A 17,926-nucleotide genomic window follows, 5' to 3' on the forward strand; every position below is an offset into this window, starting at 1 on the left:
CCCGGGGCACGTGCACGGTTTCCTAAGGAAGGACAATTCCCAGCCTCCTGACTAAAACTGACTAGGCCCTGCACGGTAACACGGCTGATTTTCTTCCCCACCCATCTGTCCCCAGAGCTGGGCCATTTTCTCAGAAGTTTCAAGGCAAGTTCACAATCACACGGCTCCCACGGGTGGAGATGGACCTGCAGCGTGTGGCCAGGGCAGACCAAGTGGTCCAGGCCGGAGGGTCAGGAGAGGCAGGGGAAGGAAGCCCCTGCTGCCCTTGCTTGCCCTTCGGTGCTGCTCTGCCCTGCCCACAGTCTCTGGGTCACCTTGCCAGGCTGCTTCCCCAGGACAGGAAGGTGGAAGGCACCCAGGTGTCTCCTGCCGGGGTGCCTGTGTGTGCGTGTGTGTGACTGTGACTGTGCTGTCTGGAGCTTAGACCTGTCCCACGCTGCTCTGCCTGACGTGGACAGGCACCTAACAAACCTGGAGAGCAGCTGGGAGGAGGAAGCCCACTGACCTCGCAGGGGGAGTGAAGAGGGGCAGCTGGGGAGGCCTGAGCACCGAGAGTGCAGGGTGACTTGGGAAACAAGAAGCAGGGTGCTGGGGCTGGCCCTGCCTAGAGAAAACTCAAGGGAAAGCAACACTCCAGGAGGAAGCGAGGCACAGTGCGGGGCAGCGCTCTGAAGGCTGAAGGAGCCCGCACAAGCCACTGTGGGTCTGGGTTTCTCGAGGCTGTCCGTGTCTTGGCAGGCTGGGGGAGCAGGACTCCAGGCGGCTGAGACCTACGGGTCGTGAAGGTGGGGACAGGTGCAGCTGCAGGCAGGGTAAGTCCTGAGGCTCTGGGCACCTCGGATAAACACGACTGCCGACAGCTGTGTATTTCAACACAGTGGGGAGGTTCTCAGGTTTCCCAGATGCCAGAGGTGACAGGCGTGCTAATACCCTGACCTCATTGATCATGTTGCATATATGCACTGCAACATCACACTGCACCCCATAAACATGTATGATTATTATGAGTCAGTTAAAAACAAAACCTAAGGGCCGGAGGTGTAGATCAGTGGTCGAGTGCTTCACTAACATGCACAAGGCCCTGGGCTGGATCCCTAGCACCCCCCAAAAAATAAACATATATATGAAATTTAAAAAATGCAGGTTCTTGATTGCAGACACAAAATCCCTTTAACCACGACGGACTGAAAAATGCAGTTAATGACAGGCCCAGGAGAACACAGAGCCGCCACCCACTGCAGTGCCACCCCGCCGTGCTGCATCTGGGGTGCAGCTGGGGCTCTAAGCGGCATCTGAGAAGAAACAATGGCACCCCAGTCACCTCATGATGGTTTATAGAGACAAAGCCCACCGAGCATGGCAACAGAGATGGACTCACGCTTTGCGTAGATATCCCGGCAAGACAAGCCCGTGATCTCCATCTTCCGCAAGTTCTCACAAACGCCGTACTCTGCAATGAGAGATATGTGTGAAAGGTTAGAACTGAACATCACCAAGGGACAGACGCAGACAGACTGATGGCAGCAGGGAGAGGACAGGTGGGCAGTGCATGCAGAAGCCTTGGCCTGTTCACGGGTCTGGTTCTGTCTTCCACCCAGCGACTTCTCAGTCAGCTACCAAGGAAGCCGCTCTTCTATCCTTGGCCGTGCCACCCTCCATGAGACATGGCCCTCACTGTCCTCAGTCTCACTGCACAAATGGAACCTGACAATTCCAGTTTAAGCACAAGGTGGGCAGAAACTCAGCTGTTTGGAGATAATGCATGTTCCCATGGAACCAGATCAGCACAGGGGTCAGGGGTCCAGGTGGCCACAGGGCCTGCTCAGCCCAGGGTGGCTCAGCACTGCAGGTTCTGCTCCACTCAGCCATGAGGCCTGTCCTCAGGGACGCTGGTGAGATGCTGGGAAGAGGACACTGGCACAACAGCACTGCCTGCTTCCTGCTCTCTGGCTCCTTCACCTGCCGCTGCCCCACCCCAACCACCACCTGTGCGTCCCAACCAAGCCCAGGCCTCTGGATCAGGTCTCAGCTGGGCTGGAGACAAAACCACAGTACACACCGCTGGCCACTGCTGGCACCGCCAGCACTGCGAGGCTGGGCCCACTGTACTTCACGCTGCTGCAGGCCCAGAAGACACCACGCCTTACGCTGGGACAGTGGGAGCAGACAGGTGGGGATGTGACTGCCCACAAAGGGTGCAAGACAGCAGCTGGCCAAGGGCCCAGACCTGAAGCCCAGCGAGCATGTGGAAGGACAAGGGGCAACAGGGCCCCTGGGCTCCACGGCTCACCCTTCCTGGGTCACCCCGTGGACAGCACCGGGCCAGGGCATCATGGCCCAGCTGTCAAATCCTGACCGTGACCTCCAAGGGGGAAACTGAGGCCCCACGGGGCTGGTGATCGGCACTCCCTCCGGGGGCACCTGAAATGAGTTCTCAATGCAGCCTGGTGATGAACTGTCACTTCCGGGTCCCACCCAGAGGTCTCCCAGATGGAAGCCACCAGCCCTGACAAACTGGGCACGGCAGGATCCCGAAAGAATTCAAAGCCAAGCCCCAGACAAGACCAGCAGAGGCAGAACAGAACTCCTCGGGGACTGGGGACCGAGGCATCCTACAGCTCCAAGGGCCTCATCCCTGCCACGGAGGGCCTGGGAAGGCAGGGCCTTGATCAGGAAGCTCCAGCCAGGGCTGCCTGGGGCGGCTGCACATCTGAGCCTGCCTGGGGAGACACTCTGGTGCAGCTCTGTGGAGAGGGTGACCCAGGTGCACAGGTGCAGCATGTGGATTCAGGCACAGCCAGGCCCGGTGACCTGAGCCTGGGTCTAGACCAGAGCTGCTGCAGGAATAACACCAGCTCGGGGTAGCTTAAACATCCCAGGAGCCACATCTACCTGGTAAAATCAGACAGGTAAGGGTTGAAGGAGAGGCTTGGCAGGAGACTGCTTGCCTAGCACAGGCAAGGCCCTGGGTTCAGGCCCAGCACAAGAAAAAAACAGCCGGGCACTCGGGAAGCTGAGGCAGGATTGTGAATTTGAGTCCTGCCTGGGCAACTTAGCAACACCCCATTATAAAATCAAAATAAAATAAAACAAAATAAGGGGAGCAAGGATAGAGTTCAGCACTCCTGGATTCAATGCCCAGTACCACTCCAAAAAAAAAAGAAACAGAGAAAGACAAGTAAAACTGACATTAATAATACATCTACAGGCATAGTGGCACATACCTGTAATCCCAGCACTCAAGGCTGAGGCAGGTGGGTCGCTGCAAGGTCAAGGCCAGCCTAACTATATAGCAAGACCCTGTCTCCAAAAAATGTGTGTGTGTGTGTGTGTGTGTGTGTGTGTGTGTCAATACAAATGAGCCCTATCACCTCATTATGCAGTCAGCACTGAGTCTCTTTCCTCTTAATCCCAAGCCTTAGAAAGCTGGTGTGCCCATCACATCACAGGGCCCTGCACCACACAGGGCAACACAAAGCGTTCGCTGAGGTCCCCGCAGCTGCTTCGCTCCTACATCTGCTGCTGTTCTGTATCGTGAAGAACTCAATGCTAGACAGCAACAATGTCCCAAAATAGAACAAGAACAGTAACCGGAGTCCTTCACCTTCCTGGCTGGCAGGCCACCTGCCCCGGTGAGGAGTGGAGCTTCAATGCTCCCTCCCTGCAGGCACCGCCCTCTCGCTGCCTAGTGAGAGGGTGTTCCCAGGCAGAGGCAGGAGCTCCTCAGAGGCGTCCTCCCACCCGGAGTGAGACCAGGCATCAGGCGTGCAGGCCTTGCTCCGCGCTCCCAGCCATCTGGGCTGCGCAAGGCCTCCGGGCCACAGTGCACTGTCCCTGTGTTGTCCTTCCTGGGGAGCACTGCAGAACAAACTCTGGTTTTTGGTTTTAGGTTTCTTTCCACCAAGTGTTTTTTGCACACACACACACACACACACACACACACACACACACACACACGTCCTGAGAGTCCTCTTTGGGCTGCCTCAGTGTCCTGAATCCACTCAAAACGCTGCCCTTTCGTGGTCATTTCGGCTTTGGGAAGACCTAGAAGTCGCAGAGCACATGATCTGGTGAATGGGGCGGATGAGAACAGATTGTAAAGCTTGACAAGCCCTACCCAGTGGGAGGCACTGGGAGCAGCACTCACTGTATTTTTTTTTTGGTACCGGGGATCGAACTCAGGTCCTTGCGCTTGCGCAGCAAGTGTCGAGACCACTGAGCTAAATCCCCGGGCCTCACTGTATTTTTGATCATATCTTATGAAGACACGAGAGCACTTCCAGAACTGCTTCAGAAAGTGGCAAAAATGATGGGCTGAGTGTGTGCAAAGCCAGGGGGAGGATGCTGAGGGAGATTAATGGCAGTGTGCCTCTACCGCAATACATTTTTTAAAAAATTTAAACATTCACTGTATTTTTCAATCATGCTGTGTATTTGTGTATATGTGTTTGTGATTTTATTTTATTTTCCTTTGCAGTACTGGGGACTGAACCCAAAGCCTTCATACTGAGCTACATGCCCAGTCCTTTTTATTTTTAGACAAGGTCTACTAGGCTGCTAAATATCTCAGGCTGGGCTTGAACTTGCAATTTTCCTGCCTCAGGCAACTGAGTGCTGGGATTCCAGGCAGAATATGTTGTTATTAACTACACTTGTATTTAGAGTTGTTTACTTTTATCTTAGTCCATTTTCTGTTGCTAATCACACAGTATCGCTGACTGGCTAAGTCATAAAGAAGAGAGGTTTGTTCTGGGCTGGCGTTGAAAGGCCCCTCGGCAATAGTGCCCCTGCTGGCAGTCTGAGGAGGCGCAGGACCTCGCCTGAGGCCAGACCCAGCCTAGCCGCCTCCAGGTAGCCCCCCGAAGATAACCTATGGCCCACTAGCCACGCAAGAAGGCAGAGCACTGCCGGCTGTACGGTGCCACTTCTTACATCTTATGATGGGGGTGAAACGCCAGCATGTGCTTCAAGGGGGATGAGCCACAGTCGACCAGAGGGCCCCTCGTGTCCCCTTCTGTTCTGGGTCCCACAGGGCGCTCTCACCACTCGGGGACCTAGTCTCCCTGGGCTGCTCTGCACCAGGACGGCAGCTCAGCCTCCCCTCGCTGTCAGTGACCATGAGGGAATCTCGTGTGCCACTCAGGGGCTGCGCAGTGTCCCTCACCTGCCTCCCCTCGGGGAGTTGGGCCAGAGTTAGTTATCATGAAGAAGATCCACACTCCAGAGCCCTGCAGCTGCAGTGCTTCTGCCAGGCTCGAGCCAGGGCCAGGGGTCAGGGTTAGGCTCTGCAGCCTGGCAGGCAGTGTTCCAAGTCCTCACTGCATCCGCTCTCAGAGGCAGAAGACCGGGAGCCTGACTTTGCATTGGTACAGTTTCATCCTATGTCATCAGCTAAGAGAAAACTCTAATTTGCTAAGAACCTTGCCAGAGATTGTTTAGACGCTCACACTGACACAAGGCTGCGATGGTATCGGATCACTACTCAGGAGCCTACCTCTCCAGCAGCCCAAGCATCCTACTGAAAGGCAGACCCTGACCCAGCAGGGGCGGGTGTGCCCAGGAGCTCGGGAGCCCCCAACGCTCCCCAACGGCCTCTGGACTCTCCCTCCTGCTCGCCACTCCCCCAGCTGCAACCTAAGCTCAGGCCAGGGAGGGGAGCACCCAGCACACCCTGCCGCCGTTGAGAGGGAAGCCGGTGTGACACCGGTGAGCAACCAAACCCAGGGCTCGAAGGTCACCAGACGAGACCCGGGTCTTTTCCTCCTGCCAAGATGAACTCGGACACCACGCTAGGGTTAGGCCAGTGACAGACCAGGCAAGGGGGCGGGGACAGTCCTGCGTGATGCGTGCTACGTGGGCATGTGCAGACCACCCGAGGGCTCCGCGGGGCCACCCAGAGGGCCATCTGCACGGGAGACAGAAGGTCCGCCCCACTCCCAAGAACAGCCCCCCCAACCGCTGGGCCCTCTTCAGGTTGAGCCTGTGGCGACCCAGGCCCCTCCAAAGAACTGCGTCGGCCCCCACTGCTCTGTCCCCACTCATGCTCTGCCCTGCTCTTGCACAAATGGCACGCGAACAACCGGTCAGCGCACAAGACGGATGCGCTGGCTTCAGCTTGGTTCCCTCGCAGAGGGGAAAGGACACCACTCCCCTTGGCCCCCAAGAGCCACCATGGACACAAGGCTGCCAGAGAGGTGATCCTGGGTCCAAGCGGATGCTCCGCTTCTGGGTGCCCGGTGCCAGGTCCAACACAGGGCACAGACCTACACACACACACACACACACACACACACACACACACCTGTGCCTGTGTTTACAGTGCCCGCTGATGCGGGTACCACATGCCTGTAATCCCAGCTACCTGACGGAGGAGTACTCCAAGTTCAACTTAGTGAGACCCTGTCTCAAAGTAAAAACAAATTAATTAAAAGGCCAAGAATAAAAGCAATCTTTGGTGGATTTTTCCTAATGTTCCCCAAGGCGATCATAAACTCACTGGCAAAGAACTGTATCATTCTGACCAAATGCTCCTCCAAATAAATGTTCAGTGCATTGTATACGATGGAAAAATCTTTTTGTAAATAGTGGCTTCAAACAGTTCCACATCCACTCATTGTTCCATGATCCTTCCCATTGGTCATCAGGGAAATGCCCCTTGAAGGGCTTTTGGGCCGGGCATCTGAGAGCAGCCAGTGCTGTTGCCTCCTGAGCCAGAACCAGAGCCACCTCTGCCCTGGTGCCAAGCCACACTGCAGCTTTATGAGCAGTGGCTGTGGTGTCCCAGGCTCCCAATTCAAAAACTTCCTTCACTCTGTTCAAATGCCGATGCAATTCTTTCCAGGAAAGTCTACTCCAGAGGTGGCAGCAGTCACAGAGGCTTAGCAGGAAAGCAGTGACACGCAGGACTGGGGACATCTTACTCCTGAGTGGCACAAGCTCCGGGGACTCTGTCTCTGGGCTGGCGCCCCGATGGCAGTGTGGAGGGGCAGTCACACACCTGCCCCCCACAGCCACGGGGACACAACAAGAAGGCACAGACAGAATGCAGCACACCAGACCTAACACTGTCCCTCTGCCTTCAAAAGTAAGGAAACGTGTGGGCCAGACCCTAAGGACCCTGTGCCGTGTCATCCGAGCCACGTGAGAACGGACAAGCACTGCATGGCCCTACTGAGGGCCTCAGGGTCAGCGACCTAGAGCTAGAAATGGGACAGTGAGGGTGATGGGGAGTTAAACTTCAACTATTCCAACCCCCGAAAAAGGTGAAAAGGAAAAAAGGTGCCAGCTGGGGAGGCAGCTCAGGGCAGAGCACATGCCCACCATGCGGGGGAGGTGGTACTTAAAGGGACAGAAAAAATTCCAACCAGAAAATTTTCAAAAGTGTTCTGCCAGGAAGACGGAAGAGCCCGGCAACTGGCCCCATCAAGTGCTGCTGGCTCTACCTCCTTTTGGGCCTCCTCTGGCAATGCCCCAATGTCCAGCACAGACTTCCTGTCCAGCAGACAAGGTTACACAATCCTCTCCATTCCCAGGCCTCGCCTGTGAGTCGCACGGCTGGGACAGCTTGCCCCCACCACTCCATGCCCCCTCAGGGGACACATCTGCCTCCTGAGCCTCCTCCCTGGATGAGCAGATGGCAGGCAGATGAGGATGGCGCCCTGGCCACTGGGACTGACACCTGGGGACACATCGCATCGGCGTTGGGGACTGCACTCACCAGGTGACACTGTCCCCAACACATGTGTTACCTTGGGAAATCTGGCAGTGGACAGCAGCTGGCCTGGGCCTGGAGGAACCCAGCACCAAAAGACCCACAGGGTCCACAGTTCTAGGTTCAGGCAGAAAAGCTGCATTGGTGGGGCAAACAAGGTGACTCTGGGGAGCCCAAGGGAGGGGCTGCTGCACCCCTAGGTGCCCAATTAAAGGGCTGGGAGGAGCTGACAGCAGAGGGAGGGACAATCAGACCCTGCCAGCCACCGATGCCGGCACAAGACCAGTTCTGTCCCCGGCCCTACTGCTCCTCTGGGCTGCTACTGTGGACAGGGAATACTAGTTGCTTTTTAGATTCTGCAGATCTGGAAACTCGCTCCTGCAGCCAATGTGTGCAGCCAACATACACAGGACAGGAGAACATAAAACCCAAACCTGGACACAAACCACCCCAGACAGGTGATTAGGGCACTGCGAAGCTGACTGGGGAAGCAGGTGTGGCCTGGTACAAGGAGACCCAGGACACAGGCACAGAACAGTTCCCAAGCCCTGCAGGTGGACTTCTCTGAGAACTCGAGCAGGCTTTCAATGGGATGGCCTAGACCCGATCTCTGCCTGAGACATGGAATCTTAGCAACACCTCACAGGACCCGATGTAGAAGATCTCGCGGGTTTCCTCGTGATTTGGACAACATAAAAGAAAGGCAGCCATGAGGAGCTGGTGCTACTGCAACTTTCCACCATAGCCCATGCTGTGTTTCCCAGATGCAGTGTGCACTTTTATTTTTGCGCTTACCCTCTTTTACTATCTACTTGGCCCAAGCCTGCTCTGCAGACCGAGTTTCTCTCCCACTCTTCACTTTCACTTTCCTGAATAAACTTTGCCACTGCTTTTGCTGGTTTCTTTCAATTCTTTGTTCGAGAGAGAAGAGCGTGGAATCCAACTCTGGAAGGAGAGGTGAGCAGCCCAGAAACTGGTAACGTTTAGCTGGTAAGCCACTTTTAGAAAGAACCCACCCAATGACAACCCTAGAGGACGCTGTCAGACATCTAGCATCCTTGGGTGCTGACACGCCGGACGCTGCACCGCATACACAAGCAGTGTGACTTATTCTCAACCAGCTGCTCCTGTGAGGATGGACACACAGTCTCCGTGGGGACAGGACCTTCTGGCCAGGGACCCAACCCTGTCCTGCCCCCAGGACAGATGCCACCTCTGTGCTGAGGCCTGGGCCCACCCCACCACCACCACAGGGCCCCACTTCGAAGCCCTTCACCCCACCAGGGCAGGACTCAGTACCACCTTACCCGGACCTCTCTGCACCGCACAGCCCCAGGCCCAAGGAGCCCTCCCAGTAGTGCACGGTGCAGGCATCTGTCAAAGGCTGCCAACTCTGCAAAGGGACACTGGCTCCCCGTGAAAGCCCCTGCCAGGACGGAGAGGCCCAGACCTCAGACAGCCAGTCCACCCGGGGCAAGTCACCAGTGTCTGCCCACTTCCCATGGCCGGGGCCCCTGCACTAATGCCTGCCGGGACAGATCCATGTCTAGCTCATTTTCTCAAGTCTAACATGAACAGGCTTCTTCTACACCTTCCCTCAGGCAGGCTGCAGCTGCTCTCAGACTGCGGGAACCTCAAAAGGTTCTATCTTTCCTCTTTTTCTTTCCTTCTCTGTGTCTTTTCAGAAGCACATCCTAGACTACATATTTAAAAGATTATGTGTAGCCAGGGATTTAGCTCAGTGGTTCCGCCACCTGCCTCACAGGCGGAAGGACCCAAGTTCAATCCCCAGTACCAAAAAAAAAAAAAAGAATATGTGTAACTCAATGTCTGTCCTCAAAACATCACCTCCAGGTTATACTTTACCAAACCAGGACCACTTTAAAGTGGAGGATTAAAACAAAAGTTGATTTTTTTCCATATTTTTCTAAATATTAGTTAAATAAAAGGCATGGCCTCAAACTTGATTTTATAACAAGGAGGGAAAATTAAAAAAGATCCCATGTAGCAATGAGGAATTTCTCTCTTTCCCTTCTGACTCTTACTGGTTTAATTCTCATGCTAACGACATAGGAGAGATGTAACTCCCAACCTGCTAGATGTCAGCCACAGAGTTCCTGTTCCCCAAAACTGGAGAATGAATTCTAGGGAACACCAGAGGTTAAGAGTAGGAAAGTTTACTGGGGAATAGCAATAGCTCCTGAGAGACAGGAGGGGTCCCAAGTGGGTCCCAATGACCTCACTTCTTGGGGAAGGTTTTAGAGAGCAAAATCAAGAGGTGAATACAATGTGAGTCAAAACTACAACCAACCAGTAAGATTACAAGTATGGCCGCTTGGCTAATACTGACCCAGGAGTAGCAAGGGGCTATGGATGACATCATTAGCCCTGATCAATAATGTACAGTCTTAGTCTGGCCCTTAGTCTTAGTGGGTGGGAGCCGATGGCCCACCCAATGAGGTCATGGTCTATTTACATAGGAAATCTCAAAAGGGGTGGTACCAATAATCCCACACTTCCAGTTATCCCTTAGGGAAGTATGCAAATCTGATCACTGTGACCTTAGTCTTCAGCCAAGGCTCCAGCTGCAGATGTGATGTGCTCTCATCTTCTGCACTGACTCCCTCAAGGGTCCAGCCCAGTCTGACTGCTGACAATATTTCTACCTAACTTAGCTGTCTATAATATTAACCACCATGGAAATTACTCAAGAGGCTGCCAGGCGTACAGGTGGTGGTACACACACATCTGTAAACCAGCACTGGGGAGGCTGAGGCAGGAGGATCACCCCAAGTTCAAGGCCAGCCTGGGCTAGTGAGACCTTGTCTCAAAAAAAAAAAAAAAAAGATAAAGGAACAGACTGAGAGTTCAAAGAATGTTTTTAGGCAAAACATTTAGATCACCCATCTCAAAAGAGTAACCACATGACAATGAAGGGCCTGACAATGAAGGGGCGGACCCTGCCTTTCCCCTGTAAACCAGGTTATTATCTTTCTGGGGAAGAGTCATCCTCCCCACCCCAAGACCAATACCAAGAAAGAATTTCCTATAGATTCAAATTCCACAGACTTCCACCTACCCAAAACACATAAACAGTCCCAGCCCCAAACCATAATCTGCACCTCCCGCCCTCTTTTTCCTTTTCTTCTTTTTTTCCTGGAGTTTTTTTTTTTTTTTTTTTGTACCAGGGATTGAACTCGGGTCCTTGTGCCTGCAAAGCAGGCAGCGAAACCACTGAGGTAAATCCCTGGCCCCCTTTTCCTGGAGTTTTGAGATGGAGTCTCTCTGAGTACTGCAGCCCAGGCTGGTCTTGAACTTCATGGTGATCCTCCTGCCTCAGCCTCCCGAGTGCTGGGATTACAGGAGTGATCAAGCTAGCCTCACAGGCCTCTGTCTTGAAGGCCTACACGTTATCTGTGTGTGCACTTTTAAAATTCTGCCTAATAAATCCCTTTATGCCTCTTAAAAAAAAAAAGCAGTTCCCCTGGGCATCCTCTTCCTTTCCCCTGTTCTGCTCTGCCGCTGTGACTACGTTTCTCCCTGACAGATCGTCTGAGATTCAACTTGCAAAAGCGCCAGGCGCCAGGCTCCATTCTCCCCCCGAGGAGCAACACACAAGAACAGGCTGGCACTTTCCCTCCGTCTCTGGGGCCTCCTGCACCACATCTGGCAGCCTCACGCCTGCTTCATGGGCAGCCTGCTCCCAAAGCTGCCGCTCCACACGTGTCCGCTGAGCAGCCAAGGGTAGCCCCTCCTTCCTCCCAGGGGGCCCTGCCGCAGCAGCCAGCCGCTAGGCAAAAGCCACATCTCCTGACCTCACATCAGCACGGTAGGAAAGAACAGGTCAGAAAGAACAGGAACAGCGTTTTCTGCTGCATTCAACAACATTAACTACTGGTTTTTAATTTGTTTTTGTCACAAAGATCAAACATTAGAGAAAAGGGGTATCTCTAGTTAGGATGAATTTCACACCCACTTCTGACTTACAGCCAATCAAGACATTATACAAATCTTATCTCAGGTTGTAAGACCAAGGGCCTTACCAAACGCTCCGAGGAGCTGACTTCAGCGAAGAACACCCAGGAAGGAACACACCGGACAAGTTGGAAAGTAAAACAGACCTTAGTCTGGCCAGACAGCACTCCCAAAGCAAAGTAGCTTAGAGAGGCGACTAGCCCAGAGTCCGAGGCTCTTTTTATAGCAGGTTGCAGGGGAAGTTAACAGGCGAAATTTACAGAAGAGGAACAAAGGTTAGTGGTCAGCTGACACATACTGATGGTCAGCAGATGTTTGTAGATTGTTCTATAGATAGCGATGTTCCCAACATCAGTTTCGAACAAAGAGTTGAGTAATTTACTTTGGGACCTTATGGCCGATACAGATCTTATCTAGTGTCCGGGAACTAACAAGCATCTTTATCTATTTACTCACATTCAGTTGGGGCTAGGGGAGTTTTATGATTACAGAGTTATGCAGTCCCGCATTCCCCACTGATTTTACAACTTAAGTAATCTTGTATAAACATAGGCATCCATTGTATACAGGGTGACATTAAAGTATTTATCATCAAGATGGAAACTAGTGAGGTGTAAATTATAAGCCCTGACCCTGACAGCGGCAGATTGGAAGCTGAATGACAGGAAGTCCTCGGTTCCTCCCATCTGGAGAGGAAATGACTGTCTGAGATTTTCCTCTTCTTGGACTCCATCTCTGGCAATTATTTGAATATTTTGATTTAGAATCGGGTCCTGAATTTTCTAAACTCATTAGCCTTGGGCAGTTCTCGTGGAATCGCCTAAGTGCACAGGGTCACCATGGGCCCCATCTCAAAGCCGCGCCCCAGCACTGGGCACTGAGTGAGCAGGCGGGCAGAGCCGGCTTATTTGCTTATCTATAGCCCTCTGCACGCGGCTTCAGGGGCCGCCCGGGGCCTGGCATACACTGTTTACACCCGCAGGCCAGGCCAACTGGGCTGGTTAGTCACAGGGAGACGCAACCAGGGCGAGGTCTCGGCAGGGCAGGCGCTTAGCCTGGCTCAGGGCGGGGTTGCCGTTGCCGGGGAGACTCCAGGGGTCCCCACAACACCAGAGCAGAGCGAGTGGCCGGCCTGGGGGGCTCCTCCCGTAGGGAGGGCCTAGCGGCTGTTGCCAAGGACGCGGCGAGCTGCTCTCCGTGCTGTGCTTCAGTAACCACCTCGTCCCGAGCGTTTGGGGTTGCCTACCCCAGCTCCCTGTCCTTTCTAACACTGGGAAACGTGTGGCCAGGACACCCGGGGGAACAACACCTGTTCCCCGTACACCGCCGGGCCTCGCCAGGCCGGGAGGAGACAGGCGGCGCATCCGCACACGAATACCAGAAGCCGGTCTAGGAGAACAGAGCAACTCTGAAAATTCAGCTCTGACCTCCTTCATAACCTTGGGATGAAACATGATCACATAGGCACAAATCTTAAAATCCGTAATTCTGATTACATTTGCCTCCTAAAAATCTCGACTCACTGTGGATGACGTAAAGAAACAAATGCCTACCAAAAAGGGACTACACGTGAGAGAAACACTTTGCAGTATATCAGCCAGAAATCTACTGAGAGCACATGAATAAAAACCATAAATCAAAGAGGAATAATAGAAAAAAAGACAAAGCCTACACGTAATCAAATAGGAGAATTTCAAACAGCCAATAAAGCCAGTTAAGTGTGCACTCACTAGTAATTGGGCAAATGAAAATGAAGTGCTGCTTTCACCTAGACTGCCACTGACTTTTAAAGACAGGGTGTTAAAGCTAGACAGAGCCAGGCAGAGAGGGATTAAGTGGGAAAGCTTGCAATTCTTGCAGCACCAGGCCACTACTGCACTCTGCTCTGGTGCACCTTGGTCACTCACAGCGCACCCTTAGAGACAGGTGTGCAAGTGATTGAAGTCGCTCTGGGAAATAACCATGCAGTGTCTCAGAAAACCACACCTCGGCTGAGGCCCCCCCACCCACACCGCTTCCGAGACTTCCCCAAAGGAATTCTGAAACATTCATGCAAGCAAAGGTACGTGAGCTTGTCCACTGGCACACTGCATGTAATGGAAAAGGCAAGCGGGATGAAGTGAGCACCTCCAACTGTGAGCCACCACACAACATTTAAAGAACCAACCGAGCTGAATACAGCCCAAGCCAGGTGCCATGCTGCACGCCGGGAGGCTGAGGCCTGAGGTCACTTGGGCCCTACAGCGTGAGGCCAGCCCTGCCAACGCAGGAGTTGCCTTCTCCAAAAGACGCAGGATGATGCAGCATGAGCTGCAGCGACTAGACACTGAAGCCCCACAGGCAACGTCACCGATTGGCCCTGTACACACGAGTACACACAGAGAAGTAGTTTTAAACTGCCTGCAAAACACGCACTATGAACAGAAGCTGCTTGAATAGGAAAGAGAAGCAATTAAATCGGACCCCAGCATTAGCTAAGATAAATTTCTTTAAAAATGTAGAGATGCCAGGTTTGGCAGCGCACACCTGTAATCCCAGCTAGCTGGGAGGCTGAAACAGGAGGGTTGCAAGTTCAAGGCCAGCCTAGGCAACTTAGCAAGACCCTGTCACAAAATATAAAAATAAAAAGGGATTAGGGGAGGGGGGTTGCTGGTCTGGCTCAGTGACGGCACTACTGGGTACTTAAAAAAAGAAGGAGAAGAGCCAAATGACAAAGGATTAACAGCTACATAAGGAGGTGGCTTTTTAAAATTTCAATGTAATACAAGTAGATATTAATAAAGGAAATATTGGGCCGGGGATTTAGCTCAGTGGTTTCGCCACCTGCTGTGCAAGCATAAGGACCTGAGTTTGATCCCCAGTACCAAAACAAAAGAAAAAGAAAAAAGAAAATATTTTTAAGTCTTCTGTGAAAAAATAAAGCAAAATTTCATAACAAATTAAAGAATAACATTAGTTAATACACTGTGTACCATAATCTTAAAAGAATGGCCAAAATGTTAGAGTACAAGTCATAGACAAAAAAGACTCTTACAAAAAAGAACATAATAGCACAACACTTTCTTTTCAATAAACTAAGAGAACCTAGTGGTATAAATGAAACAAATTAGCATATATATTGAAATATTTTTGAAACCACAGAATATATAACTTGGGGAATTATTAAAACTTCTCCCTACTTTCCATTTCTCTATCTTCTTTTTTTATGTTTTCTTTAATATTTAATAGAAACTATGTACAATAAATTTTTACTGTATTTTACATAAGACAACCACCACAGAAATTTACATAGATTAGAAGAAGACAGACAGTTAAGGAGGGCCCAGTCCGATGGGATATTTTCTCAGAGCATGAAAGTCAGGGTTCAACTGGGAAAAAGGGTTCAGACTGCCAGATTAAGTGGATGTTAGAAAAAGCTAAAATGCAGGCCTTTGGGTAGATAACCAGATGCTGGGACCACCAATATTTCAAAGATGCCATTCTTAAACACAGCCCCCATCTAGCCATCTGTGTGGATTCTTGCCCTAGGAGGTGGCTTTATCATTTGGTTTTGCATTTCTGTAATTTCCAAATTCTGGTCACCAAGTAGAGAGATGCTCTGAATCTATGATCAGGGCCTCTGGAGACCCAGGACAGCCGCCAGGACAGTCCCTCCACCTCTGTCCTCAACTCCCTTCTACATCATCTCAATCTTGTACATTTCCATCCCAAACCCAAAGAATACTCCTGAGCTACAAATCAGTTAAGCTTACTCTGTGGCACATCTTTGAATTCTGATTACACCAAAAAATCCATCATCCCATTTGTAAGCTCAGCTGTACACACCCTGCAGTTCCTGAAAGACGGAGCAGAGAGACATGTGTGAAGGACCTGCAGGTGACAGGTATACAAAGTGCAAAACGAAAAGGTAGAGACCATAGGGGAAAAGAAAGTCTGATTTTCTTGGCCTTGATTTTAAAATGTAAAAGCCAATTTGTGCATACAGGTCAAAAGGTTAATATGATGCCTTCTTACAAATCTGTAAGACAAAGACAGATGCCCTAAGAGAAAACAAGTCAAAAAACAAAACAGGAAATTAAAAAACGTGTAGCAAAACCAGTCAAAAGGCAGCATCACCAAACACTACCACTCAGGGGTGTGGGCTCCAAGGTTTCCACCTTGTTCACTCAAAGCCACCTGTGGGAGAGGCACTGGCGGAGCGCACCCACTCGGCCCAGACCTTGGGGAGACAGGCCTCTCCGGGCTGACTTCCCGGGATGCAAGCTCAACAGCTGGATGATCACAGCAAAGCTTTCCTCAATGCTACCCCGTGGCCCCACCTTGGGAAGTGTGCCCTAAAATGACCTCAGACGTCCTACAACATACTATAAAATGCACACTGTGGTCTGTCTTAAAAGCACTGTTTGTGCAATGATAGAAAGCTTCAAAGCCGGCCAGGGTCTGGTGTGTGCAGTCTGCAGGCCGTGCACTGCGCGAAGCTTGACGTGCCCATCCTGAAGGTGAACACAGCAACAGCACACGGGGCGGAGAACGCGGGACCAAGCGTGTGTGCGGGAAGCGATGATCCCGGAAATGTTCAGAGTGCTTTATCTTCGGCCGCAAGTGTCTCTGATGATTTTCACTTTCTTCCTTTGTTCGGTGTTGTTTACCTATCCTTCTTACCTAAATATGACAGCTGACGGCGCATCAGAGGTCTGCCAAGGTGCAGCGCTGAGAGCCCTGAACCCTAGGTCACTGCGAGCAGCTGCTCTCTGCCCTCACTCCCGCCCGACACCAGGGAAAAAGGCACCCAACGTTCCTGAGGCGCGTCCCAGCCCCCTAGCAGAGCCGAAACCCGGCTCAGGCACTTCTCGGCTGGGCCTCCAAGTTCTGGCCCCAATGGGGCGGGTGAGGGAACAAAGCAGCTCGAACTCTCCGCACCCCGAAAGCCCCGTCCATGAGGACCCCAATCCCAGCGCGCTGTCGCCCACCGGAGATGCGCAGCCTGGCCCGCAGCCCGGGGACCCCACCCCTAGCTGGGCCGATGCGCGGGCGGGGCCCGAGAACCCGGCACCGCCAGCCCGCCCCGGCTCTGTGACAGGCCGGCCCCGGCCCCACTCACCCTCGCGGCAGCGCCGCCGCCAGATTGTGTCGGTGTGCAGCACGCGGCGGAACTTGCTGCAGACCTGCGCCAGGCTGGGCAGATCGGTGCCGGGCAACGAGGCGAAGATCTCCACCAGCAGCTCGGGCGGCAGGTCCAGCAGCGAGCAGCGCGGCGGCGGCGACGGCCCCGCCTCGATGCGCTCCTCCTCCGGGTCCGTGTCCAGCTCGCTGTCCGCCGCCGTCGTCTCGGCCGGACCCCCGCGCTGCTGGCGGCGCCGACACCCGCGCGCCGGGCCCACGCCGCAGAGCCGAGCGCACACCGCCATGCCCACCCGCCGGGACGCAGGCGCACGCACGCGCCGCTCTGCGCACGCGCGGCCGGCGCCCCGCCCCGCGCACGGCCACGCCCCCAGCACGGGTGTGGGGGGGTAGGCCCCGCCTTGCGGGGGTCGGAAGCCCTGCTCACAGTTCCCCCCAGAAACTCGGGAGCCTGGGGTCTGCGCCGCCCCTGAGAAAAGGGTTACGCTCCCGGGAGCAAAAAGGCAAGGATGCCCCGTGTGAGGATCGAACTCACGACCTTCAGATTATGAGACTGACGCGCTACCTACTGCGCTAACGAGGCTTCTGGTGGCCTATGCTCACCCAGACCTTTGCAGAGTCAGCCGGGAGAGCTGCCGGCGGGTGGCGATGCGCGTCTTTCCGGGCTCCCCTCCGCCCGTCCGTCCGTCCCGATCGCCCGGCGCCCTGCGGGGACGCACAACACCGTCCGCTCCCGTGCTGCTTCTCGCTCGCCTGTTTATTTACCCGCGCACCCACTCACCTCTCTACTTATTCACCTGCTCGCCTACCTGCTCACCTACCTGTTCAGCTGTCTACCTGCTCACCTGCCTACCTATTCAGCTGTCTACCTGCTCTCCTGTCCACCTGTTCAGCTATCTACCTATTCAGCTGTCTACCTGCTCGCCTGTCTACCTGCTCTCCTGTCTACCTGCTCACCTGTCTACCTGTTCAGCTGTCTACCTGCTGGCCTGTCTACCTGCTCACCTGTCTACCTGCTCGGCTGTCTACTTGCTCGCCTGTGCACCTGTCGCTTACCTGCGCAGGTGCGCGCTCGGAAAGGAGGGAGAAGTGGGGCGCACAGCTTTCTCCCATGCCCTT

At 53.4% G+C, this 17,926-nt stretch overlaps 1 protein-coding gene and 1 non-coding gene across 5 annotated transcripts in view; both read right to left on the reverse strand.

Moving 5' to 3' along the window:
- Fbxo31 (F-box protein 31) overlaps positions 1-17,137 on the reverse strand; it is a 43,819-nt gene extending 26,682 nt beyond the window's left edge. For 2 of the 4 annotated variants that reach the window (XM_021256632.2, XM_013071463.3), the window contains exons 1-2: positions 11,755-11,891; positions 1,379-1,450 (exon numbers count right to left, since the gene is read on the reverse strand). In XM_021256632.2, the coding sequence (XP_021112291.1) occupies positions 1,379-1,421 (43 nt within the window). In that variant the 5' untranslated portion in view covers positions 1,422-1,450; positions 11,755-11,891. Of the gene's footprint in view, positions 1-1,378; positions 1,451-11,754; positions 11,892-16,787 lie in introns of those variants that run through there. The other 2 variants (XM_004842759.3, XM_013071462.3) reach the window with 2 other exon arrangements.
- Positions 17,138-17,317: 180 nt separating this feature from the next.
- On the reverse strand, positions 17,318-17,390 carry Trnam-cau (transfer RNA methionine (anticodon CAU)). The gene has a single exon. It is a non-coding gene; the product is annotated as a tRNA-Met (tRNA).
- Positions 17,391-17,926: the final 536 nt, after the last annotated feature.

The sequence above is a fragment of the Heterocephalus glaber genome, unplaced genomic scaffold, assembly GCF_053883595.1.
Source record: "Heterocephalus glaber isolate CG9 unplaced genomic scaffold, H.glaber_assembly_v1.0 deba00000071, whole genome shotgun sequence".
In the NCBI taxonomy this organism is placed as follows: Eukaryota; Metazoa; Chordata; class Mammalia; order Rodentia; family Bathyergidae; genus Heterocephalus; species Heterocephalus glaber.